The sequence below is a fragment of the Protopterus annectens genome, chromosome 9.part0 (genome assembly GCF_019279795.1).
Source record: "Protopterus annectens isolate FY-2018-M chromosome 9.part0, PAN1.0, whole genome shotgun sequence".
Taxonomy (NCBI): domain Eukaryota; kingdom Metazoa; phylum Chordata; order Ceratodontiformes; family Protopteridae; genus Protopterus; species Protopterus annectens.
In genome coordinates, this window is record NC_056743.1 from 937873586 (window position 1) to 937895865 (window position 22280).

Genomic DNA, 22280 nt, shown 5'->3' on the forward strand with positions numbered 1-22280 from the left:
ATCCTCTTAATAAGGTATCTCTATGGGCATTCCAATTGCTTCATGCCTCTGGACAAATACATGCCAAAGGGGGCATTATATTAAATGATTGGCCTAATAAGGATTGAATAAAGGGGAACAATGATGTCTCTAAATCTAGACACAATCACTTGGTTTATAAACTGTACAATATAGAAGGACTTTCTTACATCAGTACTCACACATTGGTCAAAAGTTAGGTCATTGTTTACATAAGTTCCCAAATCCCGAACTACTGAGTCAATTCTTTGGGGCATATTGCCAGTGTGGTAGCTCCCTGGGATAGATGACTTCCCAAAGAATACTATAATGCATTCTTTGACATTTATTTACAGTCCATGATTTTGGCACCAGTTATTTAATCGGGACAAACATTCCTGCAGAATGGCTAAGTCATTTGGGGATTCAATTATTGCTCCTAGCTTGCAGTCATTTCAGAAAAGTAGATGCCAAACATGAAAGGTCCCAGCACAGAACCCTGGGGGACTCCAATGGTGACTGGTCTCTTTGTGGAGGCAACTTCCCCTATTCTGATTATCTGAATGAATTCAGTTTGTGAACGAGTTATTTTGAATATGAGTTAATTTATGTTGACTAACATTAAAAAAAAATAGTATATTAAAAAATGTACTTCAATAGTTGGAGGGTTTCCTATCTGTGACAAGTGAGGTGGTAGCAAAGGGGAACGTGAGATATGTGTCATACAGATTTGCAAGAAACAGTTATACATTTACTGCCACGTTCATGGGCACAAGCTGACCAGTCTGTCCAGAGTTTCTGCATAGTTTTTATCCCCACTTGTTATTTATTTCAGCCTTGCAAGTCAGTACCTCTCCTCATGAGTAATAAAGATTAGGTGGATTACATAGCCTTTTGTGATGTCAAAAAACACTTTGTTTTTCTTCCAAAGAGGATTATTACTGGAGATTTTGTTGTTGGTTCTTTTGTATTACCATTCTACCTCTGACCTAGGTGGTGTATGAAAAATGCTTGCAAGAGCAACTTATAACTGAATACCTATAAATGTGGCTGTTAGATAATATCAGTCACCGGTAAGAAACTGCTGTAGCATACTGTATAAGAAAACTATACCCGATGTTACATCCCAGACTTCATAGAAAAAAAGAAGCATAGTCATGGAGTAAAACAAATTAATAAATACATAAGCAAGCTAACTATGAGTTTATGTTTTGATTGGCCATTAAACTTCAGATGAGTTAAAATAAAGATAACCACCGTGAACACATTCTGAGACCGTGTTCAGCTGTCTTTTTGTCTTTATTTTTAATCTAGTTGTATGAGATGCTGAATGTAACATTCTCTTTCTGTCCCCTTTTTCCCCCAGCTTTTAAAAGACCTCCCTGATGAGCTGAGAGCTGACATTGCAATGCACCTTAACAAAGAGATTCTGCAGCTGCCCATCTTTGACTCTGCCAGCCGGGGCTGCCTACGCTCCCTGTCCCTCAATATTAAGCCATCATTCTGCACTCCAGGCGAATATGTCATCCGTCAAGGGGATGCTTTGCAGGCCATCTATTTTGTCTGCTCAGGGTCTATGGAAGTCTTGAAGGACAACACAGTTCTGGCAATACTAGGTATGAAGGAATGATAACATTTGTCAGACAGAATATGCTAACCTACAGTACAGATACCAACAGTGGTGTGGAGAGGGCAGAAACAGGTTTTATAGGCTCACACTTTCTTGAATCACATTATTTTATTCTATTTTCTTTGGAAAATACATTGAGATGACATCTAGCATGTTTTTCACTTATATTCTACTGTGTGTCAAATGCAACCCCGCTTATTTTGGCATGCACTAGGAATTTGGAATGGTAAAGCTTTCAAGACACTTTTCTTGTTCATTTTTCTTTAGATCAGTAAAGCAGGAGAGATGGGATTTCATATGACAGTTACTACAGCCCCTTGGCTAGCCACTGTATTTGCAATTAAAACCTGGCAATGGGTAATGTCTATTTATAAGAAAGTATTAGTCCTCGGACTTTGAAATATTGCATGGCTGTTTTTGTGGGGAGTTGTGAAACTGACATTGGAGAGGCTACATATTCTGCTTTCCTTGAGAAAGATTACCATTGTCTTTTGTTAGGTGGAACTCAAACTGATCTCAGGAAACTGAATGATTTGGATAATTCAAAGATATATCTGACTGATGAAAGAAACAGAGATTTATCTGTAAGTGTTTGGGGGGGGGTCATTTCTCTGCACTGTGCCAGGGCCCTATCATACAGGTATGGCTGAAATGTAATAGGTAGGTATTGCTAGTGTCAGACGTGGAATACCTAAGGTATGGATGACAAGCACAGAGGGGATGAAGTTAAATTGGTAGTGGAGGCAGCCCCCTTTTTTGAGAAAAATATGGGTGATTTATGAATTGAAATGAGAAGATAAGTATCCCTACATCCTGCTTCCAACCTTTCAAAAAATGACTCATACCATCATAACCAGGCCCCTTACCTAAATATTCAACATTTCACTTGTATCCAATCTTCTGCTTCAAACACTTTTATGTTATCCCTTCAAAAAGTCTCTTCTGTATCCTCCACACCTGAGTATTGGATGCCTGCCATCATATGCTGTTTAACAGACATCCTTAAGAAACTACTTTACATTCAGATGTTAAATTACATTAGAAAATTTGGAATTTTTGCTCACTTGTAACCTGGCTTTTTGCCTGGCCTTAGAACTGTAAGTACAATATATTGTATCACAGACGTAATTTATAGTAATATGAAGAATGACTTACTGGGAGCACATTTAATAACAGAATCATTATACATTATACATTGAATATGCCCACTACTGAGTAAGTAGCTGGTTGACTTGTCAGTTCACTGATTTGCTGCTTAGTCAACATTTGCCATGTTGACTGTATTTGTTTTAATAGGCTTTTCTCTTTAATCACTGTTGTGTGATCATAGGTTTAGTGGATGTAAATAAAGGGATGAAGAATAACCCCCCCCCCATGTAAATACATTTTTATATGTTTTATTTGCATTTAAGTGCATTCTTTCTAATTTTATATGCAAGCAATATTTGTTTTCATTGTTTTCCTAGGTATTGTGGGCGGCGATGTTTTTTTTACTTTCCTGTGCTTTGTGAATGACCATGTTTGTTTTCATTGTTTTCCTGTGTATTGTGGATGATGGTTTGTTTTTGTTTTCCTATGTATTGTGGATGATAATGTTTGTTTTTATTGTTTTCCTGTGCATTGTGGATGATATTGCAGTGAATCTGTGGAGTTGCATCAGTTTTTTTGTACTGTTCTTTTTTTGTGCGTTGAGGTAGGGATTGCCAGGATTTTTTCTTCTTGTTACTTGTATGCATTGGTTGCATGCACGTTACTGTTTAGCTAATGGGGATGTTAATCTAAAGTGCTTTAAACATATAAATGTTGGTTTCTTTTAAGTATTCAACTGGCATTTGAGTAAGGCTTACTGAGTTTGTGCTTTTTACTTAGTCTTGGTTTAGCTATGAGTGTGAACTGTGTCATTTAGAAAGTTTTGAATGTGGCGATTTAGTTTGTATATTCTGAAGTCTTTTTTTATTTATTTATTTTTTGCTGTGTTCAATGGATCATTCCTTTGATTATTTTTGGTTTAGACAATTACAATATTTGAGTGTTTATTTTTCATGGTGTATGTGTTGATTATGTGGGTTTATATGTCTTGCCATAGATCTAGACTTACTAGTTGTTGTCCTTTTCCTGAGAAAAGCAGTGGACAACCGTAGACCACCAGCAGCTTCTCAACACTTTAACCAATCATGGGTTTGGTGAGGGAGTTGTACTTGCTTCTAGTAATCTGAGGCATCTAGGATATATACAGCACATGCTCTGTGGCTGTACAGTACATTGCTGTCTCACACATTTCTTTTTTTTTTTAATACGAGTCTGTTGCATATAGGAAATGTAACTGTCTGCATTTTATTCTAATAAGTGTGTTTCATCTTTTTGGTCTGTTCTTCATTAAAGTTGTGTTTTTCCATATCATTGAGGAATCCATCCATCAACACACAAGAATGAAGTCACCAAATAATCAGACACATATCTGATTCATAATTGTTAACTGTCTAGAGATTTGCAGAACTTCCCTCGTTTTCCTCTTATTCCTGCCCTGTCCCTTGTAAAATGTTTACATCATTCAAGACTTACATCAGTCAGTTATGCCAGCCATTAGAATTTGATGCTTTGAAGACAGAAAAAAACCCTCCTCCATTTCACATCTAACACTACACTGATGTACTGTGCAAGCATCCGGATGTCTGCATCTGCAGTACATCAGTTTTAACCATGGAAGGCAGCAGAACACTACAGCCCTGTTATACAATCACATTATTTAAGAAAGGTAAGCAATTTATTTCTTAAATAATGTGATCGTATAATAGCAATAATCTACTCCTGGGTGTGGGTATCACAGGATTTACCCATGCCATGGTTAGCTTTGTTTACTCATTCAGGCTTCACCCTCATGATCAAACCACACCAACCATGGATAAATCCTGTGATACCCACACTCGGTCATGAATTGTTGTTTATGTAAACCTTACACTGCCACAGATATAACAGTCACTACAGAACTGCATCAGAAAGCTGTTAGTAATTTACACAAATAACAGAAGTAAAGCACATAGCTAATCAACCAATACAACCAATATCTGTAAAACTGTTAAACACCTCACACTCTCATACAAGCTTTTCTTTTTCGGTGGGTGCTATCCCATACAGGCTCATGTAGTACAAACAGTTACAATCAGGCCTCATGTTCTCCAAATGTATGCCAAGAAATTCATCTCTCCAGCCTCACTCTTAAAGTGAATTTCTTGACATCCATTTCTTGAACCCAAAACTGTCTGGTTAAGATATGTTTTTGCTGCATTTGCTGCATTTTTGTGCCTTTTCGACCCAGCCCACTTACCTGTTTTTTGAAATAAACAAATAGGTACATGAAGCAGAATAACAATCATTCATTAGTGACACTGTACCAGAAGTATTAACACCCTAAGAAAATGTATTGGGTTTTATTATCTTGTTAAGTTTTGTTAAATGTAGCACTGGCTGTGTGGCTTCCATTTTTTTTTGTTGGGGGGGGGGGGTACTGAAAACATTATTGGGTTTTATGAAAAGACTATCAATAGCCTTTCTTTGATGATTGCAAGGGCTGAATTATTAAACTGACCAGACCATTAAGTGATAAATAGCTTGTTGAAGCTGAATGGATAGTGGAAATATGCAGTTATGCAATTGCATGCTGGTTTTCATATAAAGTCAGCTATGTGTTCCTGGCTAATAAACTTCACAATCCATATCCATTGGTCTGTGATTAAATGTCTTCCCACCTCTGCTCACAGCTTTTACATTTTTTTCCCCATGTGTTTTGTCTGTTTCCATGTATGATTTATGTATTCTTGTAAGCATTTGCCCTTTTATTTATTGGAAAATAATATTTTGTCAGCTTTGAACTCTAAACCTTAGGCACAACTTATTTATTTCCTTAGTCAAAATTTTTGTTTAGGTCGTCATTGGATCAGAAAGATGGAAAACGTCTCTAAATGGTACCTTAGATTATTTCAAATGAAATAGTTTCCAGGGGTCAAGCAGCTCCAGATCCCCAGCCTATTTCAGTTATTTTTTGTGCACTTTTGGCCAATTTCAGTGCTGAAAGGATGAGGAAAGGTTGAAGAGTAAGACAAGGCATACATACTCAAGAAAGAAGTCATCCAGACTGAGTGGACAAAGTGGGTGTGCATGTGGGGTGGGCAAGAAAAAAAAGGAGGTATTCACTTTTGGCTAAACTTAATACCTACTATTATGGATTCTGCTTTTGTCTTTAATATAGGTATCAGATGTACTTCCTTTACACAATTTGTTGTTCACAGCTTCATATGTCCATTTCTAAATATGCAAAGCAGCTCTGTTGGGAAAGTGTTAGACTGAAGATCTAAATGCTCCTGGTTCAATCCTGGGTTTCGGCATAAAAACCTTAGGGGTGGGTTTGGCATAATCATTAAGGTCTTTACATCATAGACACAGTGCAGGGTTTGATTCAGACCTTGGGTAATTGGCTAGACTTAAAATTAACCTAGTATTCACCTATGAACGTGGGTATGAGTATACTAACAGGTGTGACTGTCTACTGCTGAATGACTGCTGACATTTGTGTTTGGTCAGCAGTAGCTCCCCCATCTGTACCTGTTCTGGATCTGCCACTGCATATTACTGTAGTTAGAGTTATATTGGGGGGGAGGCAAGGCAGCATAGATGCAGTAACTGGCTAGGAGGCACTACCAGGTGGCAATATATTTCACACTTGTACTTGTAATGTTTGTCTATATAGAAGAAAATATGAAATAGATAACAAGAAATGAAAAGGCAGATTTAAATAGAAGACAGCAAATCCAAGTAAAACTATTTGCACAGATGTTTGCTTAACTTAAAATTTTGTAGTAGTGAATTCACTATGAATATATATTATTTTAATCATTAATAAAACATTTAATTGTTAACAGTGATGGACAATGTTACAGTTCTCTATAGCTTTAATAATTATACTGACTACCTTGCGTACCTGCTAATCTACTGATTTTGCCATATTCATATTCTGTGTTAAAAACTGCTTAGATAAAAAAGTAAACCACTTATATAGTACTATACCCTCTGTTTTCTTCCTTTTAGGAAAAGGAGACTTGATTGGCTCTGACCTCTCATCAAAGGACCAGGTGATCAAGACAAATGCAGATGTGAAAGCTCTTACCTACTGTGATCTACAGTGCATTCATCTCAAGGGACTATATGAGGTGCTAGACCTATACCCAGAGTACTCAGTGAAATTTACCAGGGAGATTCGGCATGATTTGACATACAACTTGAGGGAGATCAACACACCAGAGGTAAGATGTGTGTCACTAGAGATCATTTCAGTAGCTGATCAGTGTCTCTGTCTACTATCCACAACATGCTTCCCTCTTTTCTTGAAGAACACATAGCAGTGCACATAGCAAGTACTGAAGCAGCAAGTGTTGTTATAGTCTCTGTGACTAAAGTTCAATATATTAGTGAACAGCAGTCAGAAGTGCAATTGCTAAGTATCAAACTAACAGCAGAACAGTGACTAGCAAAACTTAATCCACTGTTAAATCCCTTTTTCAGGAAGACATTGCCCTCTGCATCCCCAACACCTTCTTTTGCTTAAATATACTAGCTATGATATCTCTGTATCTTGAAGAAAAGAGAATTCTCTTGTGATGCTACAATCTAAAATTTTAAACAAAAAATAAGTAAATTGCACATTTGTGATTGCACATTTATATTAGAACAAATGGATCCCAGGTAAGCCTGGAACCCTTTCTTTCACATGGTACATAACCAAGAGAGACAGGGAAGAGCATTTTTACACTTATCCCTGGAAATCATAGTCCGTCTACTTTACTTCATATTCTGCAGCCATTCTTGACAATACTGGTCTTGTTAAAAAAGGAAATTCTAGACTTACAAGTGTGAGCTCAGGTACTCTGCAAAGCCTATCATTTGTAAATTCTGCATTACCCACACCCAGTCGTGGATTATTGCTATTATACAATGACATTATTTAAGGAAAAAAATATTACCTTTTGTAAATAATGTCATTACATAAAAGGAATTTAGTGCTCTTTTGCTGGCTTTTGGTACTCTTGGGCATCCAAGATATATACTGGGCATGCTCTGTTTCTAGGGCATCCAAGATATATACTGGGCATGCTCTGTTTCTAGGTGTGAACAGCTGCACAGTGACTTGCTCTCTTTAACATTTTTTTTAATTGTTATGGAGTCTGCTGTCATATTCTGTGCACTGTGTACATGGCATGTAGAAAGTGTCTAGATGTTCGCCTTACATTTTTTGTCTGTTTTTATAGAAGATGTGGATTTCTGGCAAATCATTGAATGGTGAAGTCTCTAAATAAGAGAGTAAGATTTCTGTTTCAGTAGGTAAGAAATGTGAAGGTTTGCTTTGGAACTATATATGTGTGTGTGTGTATATATATATATATATATATATATATTTTTTTTTTTTTTTTTTTTTAATCTATGTTGTATTGTTGTCACCCATTTTAAATTCTCTGCTTAGTGGTGCACAGAGAGCAACTTTAACAGACTTACGTGGATTTGACATATATGAGTGCTGTAGTGTGTACGGTGGGTTTGGGGGGATTTAATTTCAGTTGGAAATTCATAGGTCATTGCGTGTATAATTTTGAATAGTTAAGTGAATTCATTGTATAGTCACCCATATACCATACTCACAGTACACAGTACGGATGGGCCAGCATTCATAAATTACAAGTCACCAGTGAACTAGTGCCTAAAATTAACTGGATAAATGCAAAGTATCAATAATCTCTTCACTATGCATATGTGTAGGTGGAACTGACCCTACCCATCCATAGCCAAGCACAAAATAATGGACAACAAGCCAACTCTGACAATAACTATTTTATGCAGGTACAAACTGCATTATAACTTGTCCTGTTATTGCAGTCCTATACAGAAGAATGTTACATGAATGAAGACGACTACATGGACTACTGCTTTTGTTAAGAAGCAACAACTTGAACTTGATGATGCTTCTACGAGAGGAGAAATGTCCTTTCTCCAAAGATGCAGCAACTTCAAAGTTGATTTCCTTAGAATGGAAGGTGTAAAAGGATTTGCCCCAGTATAAAAATACTTCAGTTTTTTAAAAACTGATATGAACACTCTGTTCTGCCTGAAGTTATATACAGTTCTGCTGACAACAGTGTGAGTATTCAGGAAAGGAGAGGGATAGAAATATAAATATCCTTAAGGTATTCTGACTTATTGATCTTTGAAAGACTTAAAAACTCATCATCCATATATATATATATATATATATATATATATATATATATATATATATATATCCCATTCAAGAGTTCTGGTCAATCCCAAGAAAATTTGACACAGACAAAAGTTATTATGGATAGAGGACAAGTAGTACAAGTAAATAACGGGTTAGAACTCGTTTATTATTATGCATCCCAGTCAGGGCTGATGAAAATTTAAAGGAAAAATTTCACATCACCTACAGTTTAACAATACCCTTGGGTTGCTTTTCTCCCTACAATATAATTCCAGTATTGTGAAGGTATTTGAAACCTGCTCGTACTTTATAAAATTTTAATTTCCTTGCCTTGAAATCAAAGGCAGAGAAGCCCACCCTATGTTTTCAAGCTTAACTTCCCAAATGTTTTGCAAAGGAATTTATTTCAGTCTACATGGCCTCAAGCTAAACGCCAAAAAGTGTATAGTCATCCCCTTTGGCAAAAACAAAGTGCCCACAAATTACCACATAGGTGGTAATCCATTAAGTACAGAAGAAGTCATTAGGGACCTGGGGACCCAAGTTGATAGCAATCTCTCATTTGACAACCACGTGGCCAAAGTGGTTAGAAAAACATTTTATATAGCCCACCTAATCATGAAGGGATTCACATCTAGATTAGGGGAGGTCATCGTGCCTCTTTACTCATCCCTCATCAGGCCCATAATCGAGTACAATGCCCCATTTGGAATGTACCTTACCAAACACCTGCAGCAACTGGAAAGACCCCAAAAGTACCTCACCAAGAGGATCAAAGGGCTCAAACAGATGCCATATGCTGTCCGGTTAAAGAAACTCCAGCTCTACTCAGTGGCATACCGCCTGCTCAGAGGTGACCTGTGCCTGACGTATAAGGCCATGTCCAACCCGGAATTAAGGAACATGCTGCACCTCAAAAAATCCAAATCCCATCGAGCTACACGCTCGAGAGACTTGAACCTCAGCACTGAAATAAATAGGACATGCTGGAGGGACAGATTCATAACCCAGAGGCTCCCTTCACTATGGAATAAAATCCCAGTCCAGGTTAGGCAGAGTCCCTCATTGACTCTCTTCAAGAGGAATCTTGATGAGTGGATGGGAGATCATAGGTTTACCCCGGGTATCACTTCTGTGTCACTGTTAGACAGAGGCACAGTATACTAACCTCGAAAAAGGGCATAGCAAAATTAATTTAAAATGGGTGGCGAAAGCCAAACATACTCTGGCTAGGCTTATAAATGCCCTAGGGCAGATAGCCTAGTATGAACCTATGAACCTGTGAACCTATAAACACAGAGAAATCTGTAGTTTACCCTGTCAAGTACTGCTAAAACTCTTATATGGGCAATTAGTCCTACAGATGTTAGGAGCTCAGCAGCTGTAATAAAAGAGACAGAATGGTGTGAAACTTATTCCAGTGCCTTTATTGCAGATTGGAAGAGGACGTACCCTGATTCAAAGCTGCCTCCAATGAAGCCATGCCTTTTAGCAAAACAAAGAAATTAGATCAGTCAGGGGTTCAAAGGCAGTTGTCACCTCTTCTGACAAATTTATATAAGCAGTATCTCAGTACTGAAATGCTAGGCTTTCAATGCTGGCTGTTTATACTACTTTATATATTAAGATAACCTATAGTAAGACAACCTAAATGTAGTATCAAAGATGTCTGTGACATTTAAACAGTTAGAGGAAAGTCAGAAAATAGTTTCTTCATGTTATTTTTGTAAAGTATCAACACATTTACCATTTTCATGTGTGTGTGTGTGTGTCCCCTGGCAGAACTGCCCAAATCAGGACTGTTCTGCAGGATGTGAGGCAGGTGGCAACATTATCATCTAGGTGCAGTGATGCTGTTTATAAGGTCTTTTATGCTTTCTTGAGACAACCTTCCAGAGGGTGATGCATAACTTGTGTACTCTTAGCAATGGAAGCAGAACGTTAGTCCGCTGCACTTACTGCCGAAACAGTAATGGGTTGCTGCATGCCTCAATGCACTGATGGTTTTAACCATTAGGAGTGCAGTTTTCTGCAAAGGTACACAAGAGTAATTTCTAAATCTTATGGAGCCCATAGTATAAGTAGTACTTGTGTTGTTATCAAGGAGTCAGTTTTGCTGAAGACTGAAAAGAGAAAAACATCATGCCAGAAGACATCTATGCTGCAGAGGTTCACCAAAGGCAAGGAATAGAAAGTTGGTGACATTTGGCTATAGAATTGCAGAACAGCTTAGTGAGGAGAAAAAGAACATAACATTAGTTAAAAAGCAAATGCGACTGATAAAGAATTTCCTAGAAAATTCTGCATATCCCCCCAAAAAAAATCTTCCCACTACAGGGATTGGATAATAGAATTATTTGCCAGTCCCTTAATGTTTACTGTGTCATTATCAAGAAGTCAGGTTTATAGAAGAGTGATTTTTCCTGTACTTTAACAAATCACAACATGAGCAGAATAACAAAATAGAAAATATAATGCTTGAATACATCTGTGCCTCAGAAAAATAGTTATCCAAAGTTAAGGAATAAAAAGCTGGTCATAGTTTGTTTTGAAACTTACTTAGTAAGAGGAAACAGGAACATGGCATTAGTTATAAAACAAATGAAAGTTAAATATTTTCTGCAACATTCAGGTAAAATAAATAAATAAATAAATAAAATCTTTCCACAGCAGGTATGGGGGAACAGAATTATTCTCAAATCATTTCCTTTCTTCTAGTGGCTATCATCACAAATGAAACTGCAAGGATCTCTACGTGCAGTGACAGTTTTGCTACCTCAAAAATAGTGTGTGGAGGGGGCTGTCAGTTTATCCTGGACTACTTTCAACAAAGCACTGCAGTTTACCTACGTTAGTGTTTGCAGCTGTATAACTCCTTAGTATAGTGTAAAATGGCTTCTGAGATAAACAGTCCAGGAAAGAAATAAGCAGTCCTGTTACAGAAGGTATATAAGATGATAGTGACTGACACTAATACCATTATATTTCAATGGGATGGGAATGCACCACTACTTTCTTATGTCTAGCATGGTTCATACAAAGCAGACTTGAAATGGATTATGGAAAAGAGGGTTGAAGACAAACAAGATCATACTGATATGTTAAGCCACATTGCGAGCCATTTGTGGAAAAAAACATATTAAAATTCTATAAAAAATACTCGAGTGATTTTGAGGTGTTAAAACAGCTCAGAAAAACAGAGAGAGAGTGAAAAAAATGATTTTTATAGTTTTAAGGTGGAGTTTTCTTTTAAAGACTGTAAATAAAAAGATTAAAATATTCCACTTTTTTTCCAAATGAATAGAAAAGGATTGCAGAAAATAACAAGGAAAAATCTCTGCGTTTACTTTAATGCACATGGTAAAAAGCCATATAACATCAGAAGTTCACTATCTTGGGGGGGGGCGATATTATAACTAAAAGAAGCAAATGTAATTAAAACAAATCTGCATGCAAAAACTGAAAAACAAATATCCTGAGGCTTCATTAAAGAGCCTACCATGAGTTGTATGGCTCATGATAAAAACAACCTGGTCCCACGACATACTAATTTGTGATGCAGAAATATGTAAGCTGCAACAAGGCAAGACCTCATTATTGTCTAATTTGCATGTCTTTGAATCATATTTACTACTGTGATGTGCAGATCATTGCTGATCTGCACATCACAGTAGAAAACTACTGCTTGAGTAGGCAGTGTCATTCGCCCCCACAGTCACTTTCCCACACACACACATGCACGCATGCAAGCGAGCACATACAGATATTCACACACACACACACACACACACACACACACACACACACACACACACACACACACACATGTACACACACCTACACAGTACAGGAACACACGTATATGTCACAGTCCGCATAACTGTCCCTGACCTGTCTGCCCTCCTGTGCTTCTCCTAACCCTCATAACTACTGTGGTGCCATTATGGCACATATCTGGTATGCCCTGGTGGTTAGTCTGTCTCCTCAGCTCTGATCACCATAAAACTGTAAGTGTCATTATGACTAGCCTATTATACCTAAACTCCATCCCCATGCTGCTGTTCATGCTGATAAGACACTTAAATTTAGAGTAATCCCTGGTGTCTGGTGAATCACCCCACTCCACAATCCCTGTAGCACTGACAATGTCATTAAGGCAGTTTATTATATTGTATTCCTGGTGGCTAGTGGTTCCCCCACCCCCACTTCCTATAATAATATCAGTGCTGTTAAGACGCCATCACTGTATTCCTCCTGGTGTTTAATGGCTCCCCCCACCCCTTATCTTTTTTTCCAAATAACTTTTATTGTTTTCATACAGTAGATACAAACAGGATAAAATACTAGAAAGATAACATACTTTAGGTAAAATAACAAGGTACAATTCAATCACGATAGATATACAACAAACCTAAAACCAGGCAACTATATACAATATATACAATAAGTGCTACTGAGACAATGTGGAATGAAACTAATTTATATTATGAAAATGTAAACAGAGAGGTCTATAATATATTAATTTACAAGGACCTTATTTGCAAGTATGAGCAAATTAGTTAGAACAAGCCCTCTCTACCATTGTATTCTGTTCTTTTAAAATGTGGTCAAAAAGTAGTTTCCAATACTCCTCGTAATAAGAGCATTTATTAAAATTATTTATAATAAGTTTGTGAGAGGATATGTATTTAATAGCCATGTTTCGAAACCTGTTCCAAGAGAGTTTTGTGCACTCTAGCCAATTTTGTGTTGTGTAGATTTTAACTAACACACAAAGAGTAATAGGTATATGCCATTTTAGCTTAGGTAATTTTAAATCAGTAATATGAAGAACAGCAAACTCCCAAGACAATATCAGTTTTTGATAACTCATTTTCTCTATCCTTACCTTAAGAGAGCACCAGAGCTTATGTGTATGTTTGCAAAACCATACGATGTGCAAAAAATCAGCTTTGGGGAATAGACAACATGTGCAGGACAGTGATATTTTAGGGTCAAAAGTATTCAGTACAACTGGAGTGTAGTAAGCGTTGTTATTTATCATTAGTTGGGTATAGATAAAGTTTTTAATTGGGATCAATTTAATAATAGAGTCAGTGGCTTGAATCTTCTGATTTTCAGTGAGCTCTTTATCTATCTGATCCCAATTCTTGGAATATAGTAAAGACAATTCATATTTAATTGTTGTAATTAATTTATAGGTATTGGAAAGCATTTTTTTGAGCGATAAAGTTTTAAGAATTGCTGAGAATGTGTCAAGGTCCGGTTCATAAATTAGTGAATCTTTAATTATTGTTGGTATAATCTCTTTGATCTGTCTTAACATTATGGTATAACTTTTATTTAAGTTTAATATTTTCCTGAGTTCTTCCACAGATTTCTCTCTGATTCATAGGTTCATAGGTTAGTACTAGGCTAACTGCCCTTATGGGCCATTTTAAGCCTAGCCAATTACCCCATGTAAGAATCAAACCCTGCACCTTGCGTCTGCAAGGTAAACAACTTAACCATTATGCCAGCCTCCCACACTTCTGTGTTTATGTATGTCCCATAAATTGCAATCTTTAATAAGTGGGTATCCATTTAAATTTAACATATTATTATTTAACTTAATATTTGGGTTTAAGTGAATAGGTTGAAGCAAGGACAAGGAATTACTTAAATTTAAGGATTCTATCAGATTTTGAAAGCTTCTAATTTTATGTTTTAAGGAGTTATGGAATTTAAATTTCTTACAGTTTGACAACCTGATAAAAGGAAGGGCTTTAGGATTAATATTTATTATTTTCACATGTTGATACCAAATTTTAATCCACGCCTGGGACCAAGCCTCCTTTTCCAGACTGAAATCCAATATTAGAACAACTCTACTAGAACAAATAATATTGCAGTATAGATGGAGGTCCGATAAATTTAGCCCCTCTTTCTCTTTAGGGGCTTTGTGTAACTGATTCTGGTTGATTTAGGGTAACAAATAAATTTGGCCAGTTCTTTGCTGATATTCTGAAAAAAAACGTATATGGGATGACAATACTGGATGTATTAAATCGGTATAATAACTCAGGTAAAATATTTATCTTAATTATTGCTGTTTTAGATGGTGCTAATAGTTTCAGTTGTCTCCATCTCTGAATATCATGCAAAATGTCCACATTTTAATTAAATTATTTGGCATTATTGAGTGGAAGTTGTGTTCAAAAGTTAGTCCAAGATATTTGAGTGAGTGTATTGTCTTCAAGGGAGAAACCGAGAAATACTTTTCTTTGTGACTTAAAGGGTTTATTGGAAAAATATGGGATTTATCCTGGTTAATTTGATAGTTTGAAACTTTTGAAACCTTATTTATTGATAAAAGAAGTTTAGTCAGATCTGTATTTGAAAGTTCAAAGTAAAGATTTAGAACATGAGTGAATGCAGACAGGGTTACCTAATTGTTTAGGATTTTCAGAATAGAATGAAACATTTTTGGGAGATGTATGTAAATAAGGGATCTATATATAGGTTAAACAAATAAGGAGACAGAGGGCAACCCTGTCTTGTCCCAATTAAGATTTTGATAGGGTTTGGCAATGTTTTATTAACATAAAGAGATGTATGCAAATTTTTATATAATATTGTTATCATATTTATAAATTCTTTTGGGATGTTATAATGGAATAACGATAGAAATAAGAAATCCAAGTTAACTTTGTCAAATGCTTTGCATGCATCTAATACCAAGGCGTATCTTGGATTTCTATCATGTTTAGTAAGCTGAATCATAGAATCCAGTGTTAAGGTATTGCCCAAGTCTGTCTGTTACTCATGAATCCAGATTGTTTGGAAGATATAATATGAGGCAAAACCTTTTGCACCCTCTCTGCTAGGAGTGAGGACAATATTTTAATATCTACATTAATCAGGGAACTTGGTCTATAATTAAAAGGGTTGGATTTATCTAAGCTGTTTGGGATAAAAATTGTTTTTGAATTGTTTAGATATAGATTCATGATACCATAATGTCTAATATAATTGTAAACTTTCAGGAGAATAGATGGGAGCTTTTGGATAAATGTTTTATAAAAATCCACTGCATAACCATCTGGACCAGGAGCTTTACCCAGTTTCAATTTCTTTATTATCTGAATTATTTCCTGCTGTGTAAAGGGAGCCATAAGGACTATTTTTTGACCTTCACTAATTTTTGGAAAAGTAAGAATCTTTTGAAAGTCATTACAATCTAATATGGAGGTTGAGTTAGCAGGAGAGCTATAAATCTCTGTGTAGATTTTTTTGAAAGTATTTTAAAATTTGCAGATCTGATTTAAATATTTTGCCATCATATTGAATCAACGTTATTCTAGGGACTTCCTGTCTGTTGTCAATTATTCTCACTAAAGTTCTTGATGGGACCTGTGCCCATTCAGAATATTTAGCTAGAGATTACATCTCTTGAAATTTGTAATTCTGTTGATGCAAAAGGTATAGTTCTTTTTGCAAGTTATTTATTCGATGCTCCAGATTGAGATTTTGATTTTTTTTTTGGAACGTATTTTCAGCCTCTCTGAGCTAATTTATTAATTTATCTTCTTTTTGTTTAGTGATTTTTTTTAAATAATAGGAGGCCTTTTGAATTAGAACTCCCCTAATCTTGGCTTTACTGGGAGCCCATTGAGCATCATATGGAATATTAGTACAAGGTAAATTATTATCAAGAGCTGTTAGAATATCCAGCATCTCCTGTGTAACATCTACTTTAAGAAGCAAGTTGTTATTTAGAGACCAATCAGAGTTAAGTGACCTCAAATTTATTCTGACAATTTTAATCTAATTGTGATTTTCAAGTGATCTGAGAAACACCTTGGCTCAGCAGAATACCTAACTTCTCCCTTCAAAAATACCTCTGATAATAAAAAGAAATCAATTTTAGAACAGGATTTATAGCATTTTAAATAATATGTAAAATATTATCTAGCGGGAACCTATCTCCAAATCAAAGAGGGTCTACAAGGTAGAAGTCAGATATTAGTTCTGTTATAGCTAATGATGTTTGAAAATTATATGAAGTGGGTCTACTAGTTCGCTCCAATATACAGTAATAATCTGGGAATTTACTCAATAAATTATGGATTTCTAGGATAAAATCTTGTTGGCCTATACATGGACCATATATGTTTATAAAAAGGATAGGTGTTTTAAGAAAGGAATTATGAGATATAAAATAGCACCATCTACCATTCTTGTCTGATTCTTTTTTTTTTACTCAAACACTTTTTTATTGAATTATTTCAAAAGTATTAGAATTTCAGTTGTAAACATTTGTGCTATTTTAAACAAATAAATAAACTATATACATTATATACATAAGGCCCGAGTTAGAAATATTAGATATAACCATTTGAGTCGGATATTATGTTATGAGTTGAGATGTTTTCTTCAATTTTCTTCTTTTAAATAGAGTCCGGGTTTGTTTCTAGTGTCTTAAAAAGAGTAAAGATCTTTCCCCAAGGACTGTTAGTCCATGGCTTAGGCAAAATTCTTAGTTCCTTTACCTTGACTTCCATTGTAGAAGTTTCTTTTAGTAATCCCAATAATTCTTCAAATGATGGTTCTGAAGTGGATTTCCATTTCCTGGTTACACATTTTCTATCAACTGCTAGAATAGTCCATAACAGATATATATATATTTTTTTTATTCATTGTAGATTCTTCATTAACATTCAACAAAATTAGTGATTTAGATAAAACAAAAGAATCAGTAAATATGGCTTGGAAAAAAATACCAATATCTTCCCAATATTTTTTAAGTTTACTGCAATCATAAAAAATATGTATCCAATCTGCTTTACAATTTTGCAGACATCTCCAACAAGTAACATTTTGTGATGGATTCATTTTAGCTATTCTATTGGGTGTAAGAAAAGATCTGTGTAGAAATTTCCATGTGAAAATTTTCCAGTATTGAATGTTTGATGTTAGTTTTATAGATCCATTTTACTCTCCAGAGATAAGTTTAATGAATGTCCTTTGATAATGAAATCCCAAAAGTTTTGGTTAATAGTAGTCTTATATTTCATTAATAATTTATAAATTTTTAAAATTATATTCTTCTTATTTTTATTATCGTAGATAACTTCATATAAATAACTTATAAATTTTGGTCGTGCTTTAAAAGGAGAGTTATTAATTAACCTATATAGATCTTGTGAGTGAAGTAAAATATATTGTAAGACAAGCCAGTCTGAAGGTGAAAGATCATATTTATTTATTATTAGTTGACCATCCATTACTCCTTGATTGTCTATACATTGTTCCCAACAAGAAAACTTTCTTGCTTCCCATAAGGAAAATATATTCCTATGAAATTTATTAGAAAAATTCTTAGTAGAGCCAAAAGGAGTTATTAACTCTATCCAATTTTTTATGTCTGAATTATTTATAACAAACTTTCTAAATGTGTTAAATATATTATTTATAAAGTCTAAACTGGTTGGTCTTGTAATATTATATTGGATTCCTATAGATAAAATATGCCAGGGTTTATTAATTTGATTGTCTAGCATAAGATTATTTATTAAAGAGTTTTCTCTGGAGTATATGATGGTGTGTAAGGTTTTCCAATTTGAAAAATAATTAGGATCAATCCAATTTACAATTATTCTAATTATAGAGGCTTTTATATATGTCTCAATGTCTGGAAAATGTATTCCTCCTTTTTCCCATGATCTGATATGATGTGCAAGATCTATTCTATTTTTACTTGGATACCATAAAAATTTAATAAAATTGTGTTTATTTCTTTTACAATATGTTTATCTGGTATCATAGGAGTGGCTTGTGCTATATATAACATTTTTGGTAAGAGAATTATTTTTATTAACTGAAGTCTATCTTCAAAGGTTAGATAAATTTTATTCCATTTTAATATATAGTTTTCTTAATTATCTAAGATATTTTTGAAATTTATAGAAATAGTTTCTTTTATATTATTACATAAGGTAATTCCCAAGTAAGCTATTGTAGAGACTTGTCTGCCCATTATATGATTCCCTTCTACTATTAAGCCCTTTTTTTGTTTAATAATATGAAGTTAGACTTTGACTTATTAAAATGGAGACCTGAAATCAAATAAAAATGTTCTACTTCCTTCTCTAATTCTTTTAGAGATTATTTTGAAGTAGATAGTGTAAGCAATATGTCATCTGCAAATAACATAATCTTAGAGTTATATTTCCCATATACATCAATGCCTGTTATTTTTGTATTAGACCGAATTGAAGAAGCAAACAGTTCAATGGCGAGAGCGAATAATATAGGGGACATAGGACAACCTCGTTTTGTTCCTTTTGTTATAGCTATAGATCCAGAAGTAAAAGGTCCTAATTTTACATATGGTGGATTATTTTTATATATATTATTTATTAATGAGACAAATGTAGGAGGAAAGTCATATAGAGTTAATATCCTGAATAAATATTCCCAATTTAATGAATCAAAGGCTTTTTCTATATCTGGAGTTATTAACACAGCTTCCTGATCTTGTCTATTTAGATACTCTATAAGTGTCAATACTCTTTGAATATTGTCATAGGTATGTCTATTATAAATAAAGCCCATTTAATCTTCAATTATAAGGGGTATTAAAGATTTTTTAATTATGTTCACTAAAATAGACATAAAGATTTTATAATCATTCTTGAGTAATAAAATCGGTCTATAAGAATTACATTGTGTAGGATCCTTATTTTCTTTTATTATGGGTGTTATTAGTGAATACCTCCAAGAAGGGGGAATTATATTATTATTTTGAACTTCTAGCAAGGTTTTGTGAAATAGTGAGGTTATGGATGGTGGAAACGTTTTATATAGTTCTATTATAATACCATCCATTCCAGGGGCTGTATTACTTTTGCTTTCTTTAATACTATTTGTAACTTCTTTGTATGTAATTTGATTTTGTATATCCAATTTCATTTTTTCAGGTAATTTCATTACTTTGGTAAATTTCAAATCTAGATTTAGGTGATTATTAGTGTTTTTGTCCGAATCATAATGCTTCATATAATGAAATTTGAATGCATCAAGAATCTCACTTATATCAGAAACCTTTTTGTTATTTTTCCCTTCATGAATGATATTCATAATGTTATTTAGTCTAGATTGTTTCTTTACTCTGAATGCTAAGTTATGCATGTATCTTGGTGATGTGGAGTAAGAATTTAATTTTAATCTTTCCAATGCTAGATTTGTTTTATGAGTAAGAATTTCATTATATTTTTTATTTAAATACTCAATTTTTTTTATCAGTATTGTTTATTAGGTCCTTATTTTTAAGACTTATGATCTTCTTTTGTATATTGTCTAATTCTGATTCCTATTATTTTCTTTTATTTCTATACCATGCAAGAATTTTGCCATATATATTGACTTTTAAAGTATCTCAAATCATTATTATATTTAAATCTTCAGTATAATTAGTTTCTAAAAAAATTGTAATTCTAGATTTACCCAGAGTTTAAATTATTTTAATTTTGTAATATAGGCTGGTATTCTTGTTAAGAAATTTAGTTTTTTAAATTCCGTTTGAATTTTGAGAAGAAGAGCATTATGATCTGAAATAGGACAATGAATTATTTTAAAATTTACTATTTTTGTGTTTAAATCATGTGAAACATAAATTTTATCTATTCTAGTATGAGTGCTGAATCTATAGTCTTGATGAGAAAATAGTAAAGAGTTATTTTCTTTAAATTTGTATGTGTCAATTAAATTATGAATCTCAATCCATTTAATGAGTAATTTTAGCTATTGGCTTGACACATAGGTTTCTAATATTTGTAGTTTCTGAATTATCTAAAATACAATTAAAATCTCCAGCCAGTATCAAATTGCCTTTATACGTGTTACTTATAAAGTCTAAATGTTTTTTTGCAGTTCTGATACCCATACCAGGAATCCAGTATAAGTTTACTAATGTCCAAATTCTATTATTATATTTTATTATGACTATTGTTAAGCGACCTTCTTTATCTTCATAACTGTAAATAATTTGAGGATTAATAATACTTTTTTCACAAAGTTATTACTCCTCTTGTTTTTTTATGTGAGGAATGGGCTAATATTAAGTATTCATTTGGATTCCAGATATGTTTATCAATTGTATTAAAATGAGACTTTGGAGAAATATTACTTGTGCTTTATTAATTTTTAGATATCTTAATAAAGTAGATCTTTTCTTAGGGTTATTCAAGCCATTAACATTTATAGAAAGCAATGTCAAGTCCATGTAAGTTATTTAGTTCAGTAAGATTTATGGTTTGAACCCAACCCAGTACTCTATTTTGATATATAGATTGCTCATGTGACTCTTCATTCCTATCTTTTTCTGTTGTTAGATATATGTTGTAGTCCAACTCAGGCCCATAAGAATGAAAAAATTTAAAAACAAAATCAACTACATCTAGTAATAAAAAATAATAATACCAAAATACTCCTACTAGACATGGAATGATATACATTCCGAATCTGTTAGATGAAAAAAAAAATCCAAGAGATTGTCCTTCATACCTTAACAGCAAAGAATTTTCTGTAAGCTCCATAATGATTTACTGGAGATATGCTAATTTTAGTGGTTTTAATATGAGAGCAACAATAGAATGCAAAATAACTTTAATTTCCTATCAGAAATCATTATGTCAGTCTTTTCTATGGGTTAAACAAGTTTTGTGCACCTTTGAACTGATTCATAAGTCATGCCATATTAAGTATTACACTGATATTCATACATACATTACTACATTTGTTATGCTCTATACTGCATTTTCCCATGTCAATTTATATGTTTGAGAAGTAACTTAGTAAAAATCTTTAAAAGTTTTTCATTGGACCCGATGCTGAAATATATACATGTTCCGTGAGGTCATCACCTTAAAAATTGTGTGAAATGCAAGATTATATTATACCATATGTATCTCTACACATACATATTCCTATTAAAACTGAAAATGCATTGCAGTGTTATTATCAAGATCATAACAACTTGTGCACAAATCAGAAATTATTACAGCATGCTTAATAACCTTGAATATGTGTTATACTGTGTTATATTTGAACATAAGATGATGTTAACATGGAAAACCAGTGAATGATTCCATGTGCAAACTACAGATGCTGGATTTGAAATTTATAATAAGAAATTACATTACTATGTTCAGAACTGTGAATCATATTCTATTTTAACCTTCATGTATAGAGTAAACACATGAAATATTGACCATAGTATGGCATGTCTATAGTATTTCAATATCTTGAAGTTGGCTTGTATTAATACATTACTAATAAAGACAGTCAGCTATAGTGCTTATGCTGGTTGTTTCAAATATTATCAGATATTTGTGTTTTACTAAAATA

General features: G+C 33.9%; 1 protein-coding gene across 1 annotated transcript in view; it reads left to right on the forward strand.

The window, feature by feature from the left end:
• Positions 1 to 22280, forward strand: part of KCNH3 (potassium voltage-gated channel subfamily H member 3) — an 873803-nt gene that overhangs the window by 716479 nt on the left and 135044 nt on the right. The window contains exons 10-11 of the mRNA XM_044083680.1: positions 1364 to 1613; positions 6710 to 6924. Coding sequence (XP_043939615.1) covers positions 1364 to 1613; positions 6710 to 6924 — 465 coding nt within the window. The remainder of the gene's footprint in view (positions 1 to 1363; positions 1614 to 6709; positions 6925 to 22280) is intronic.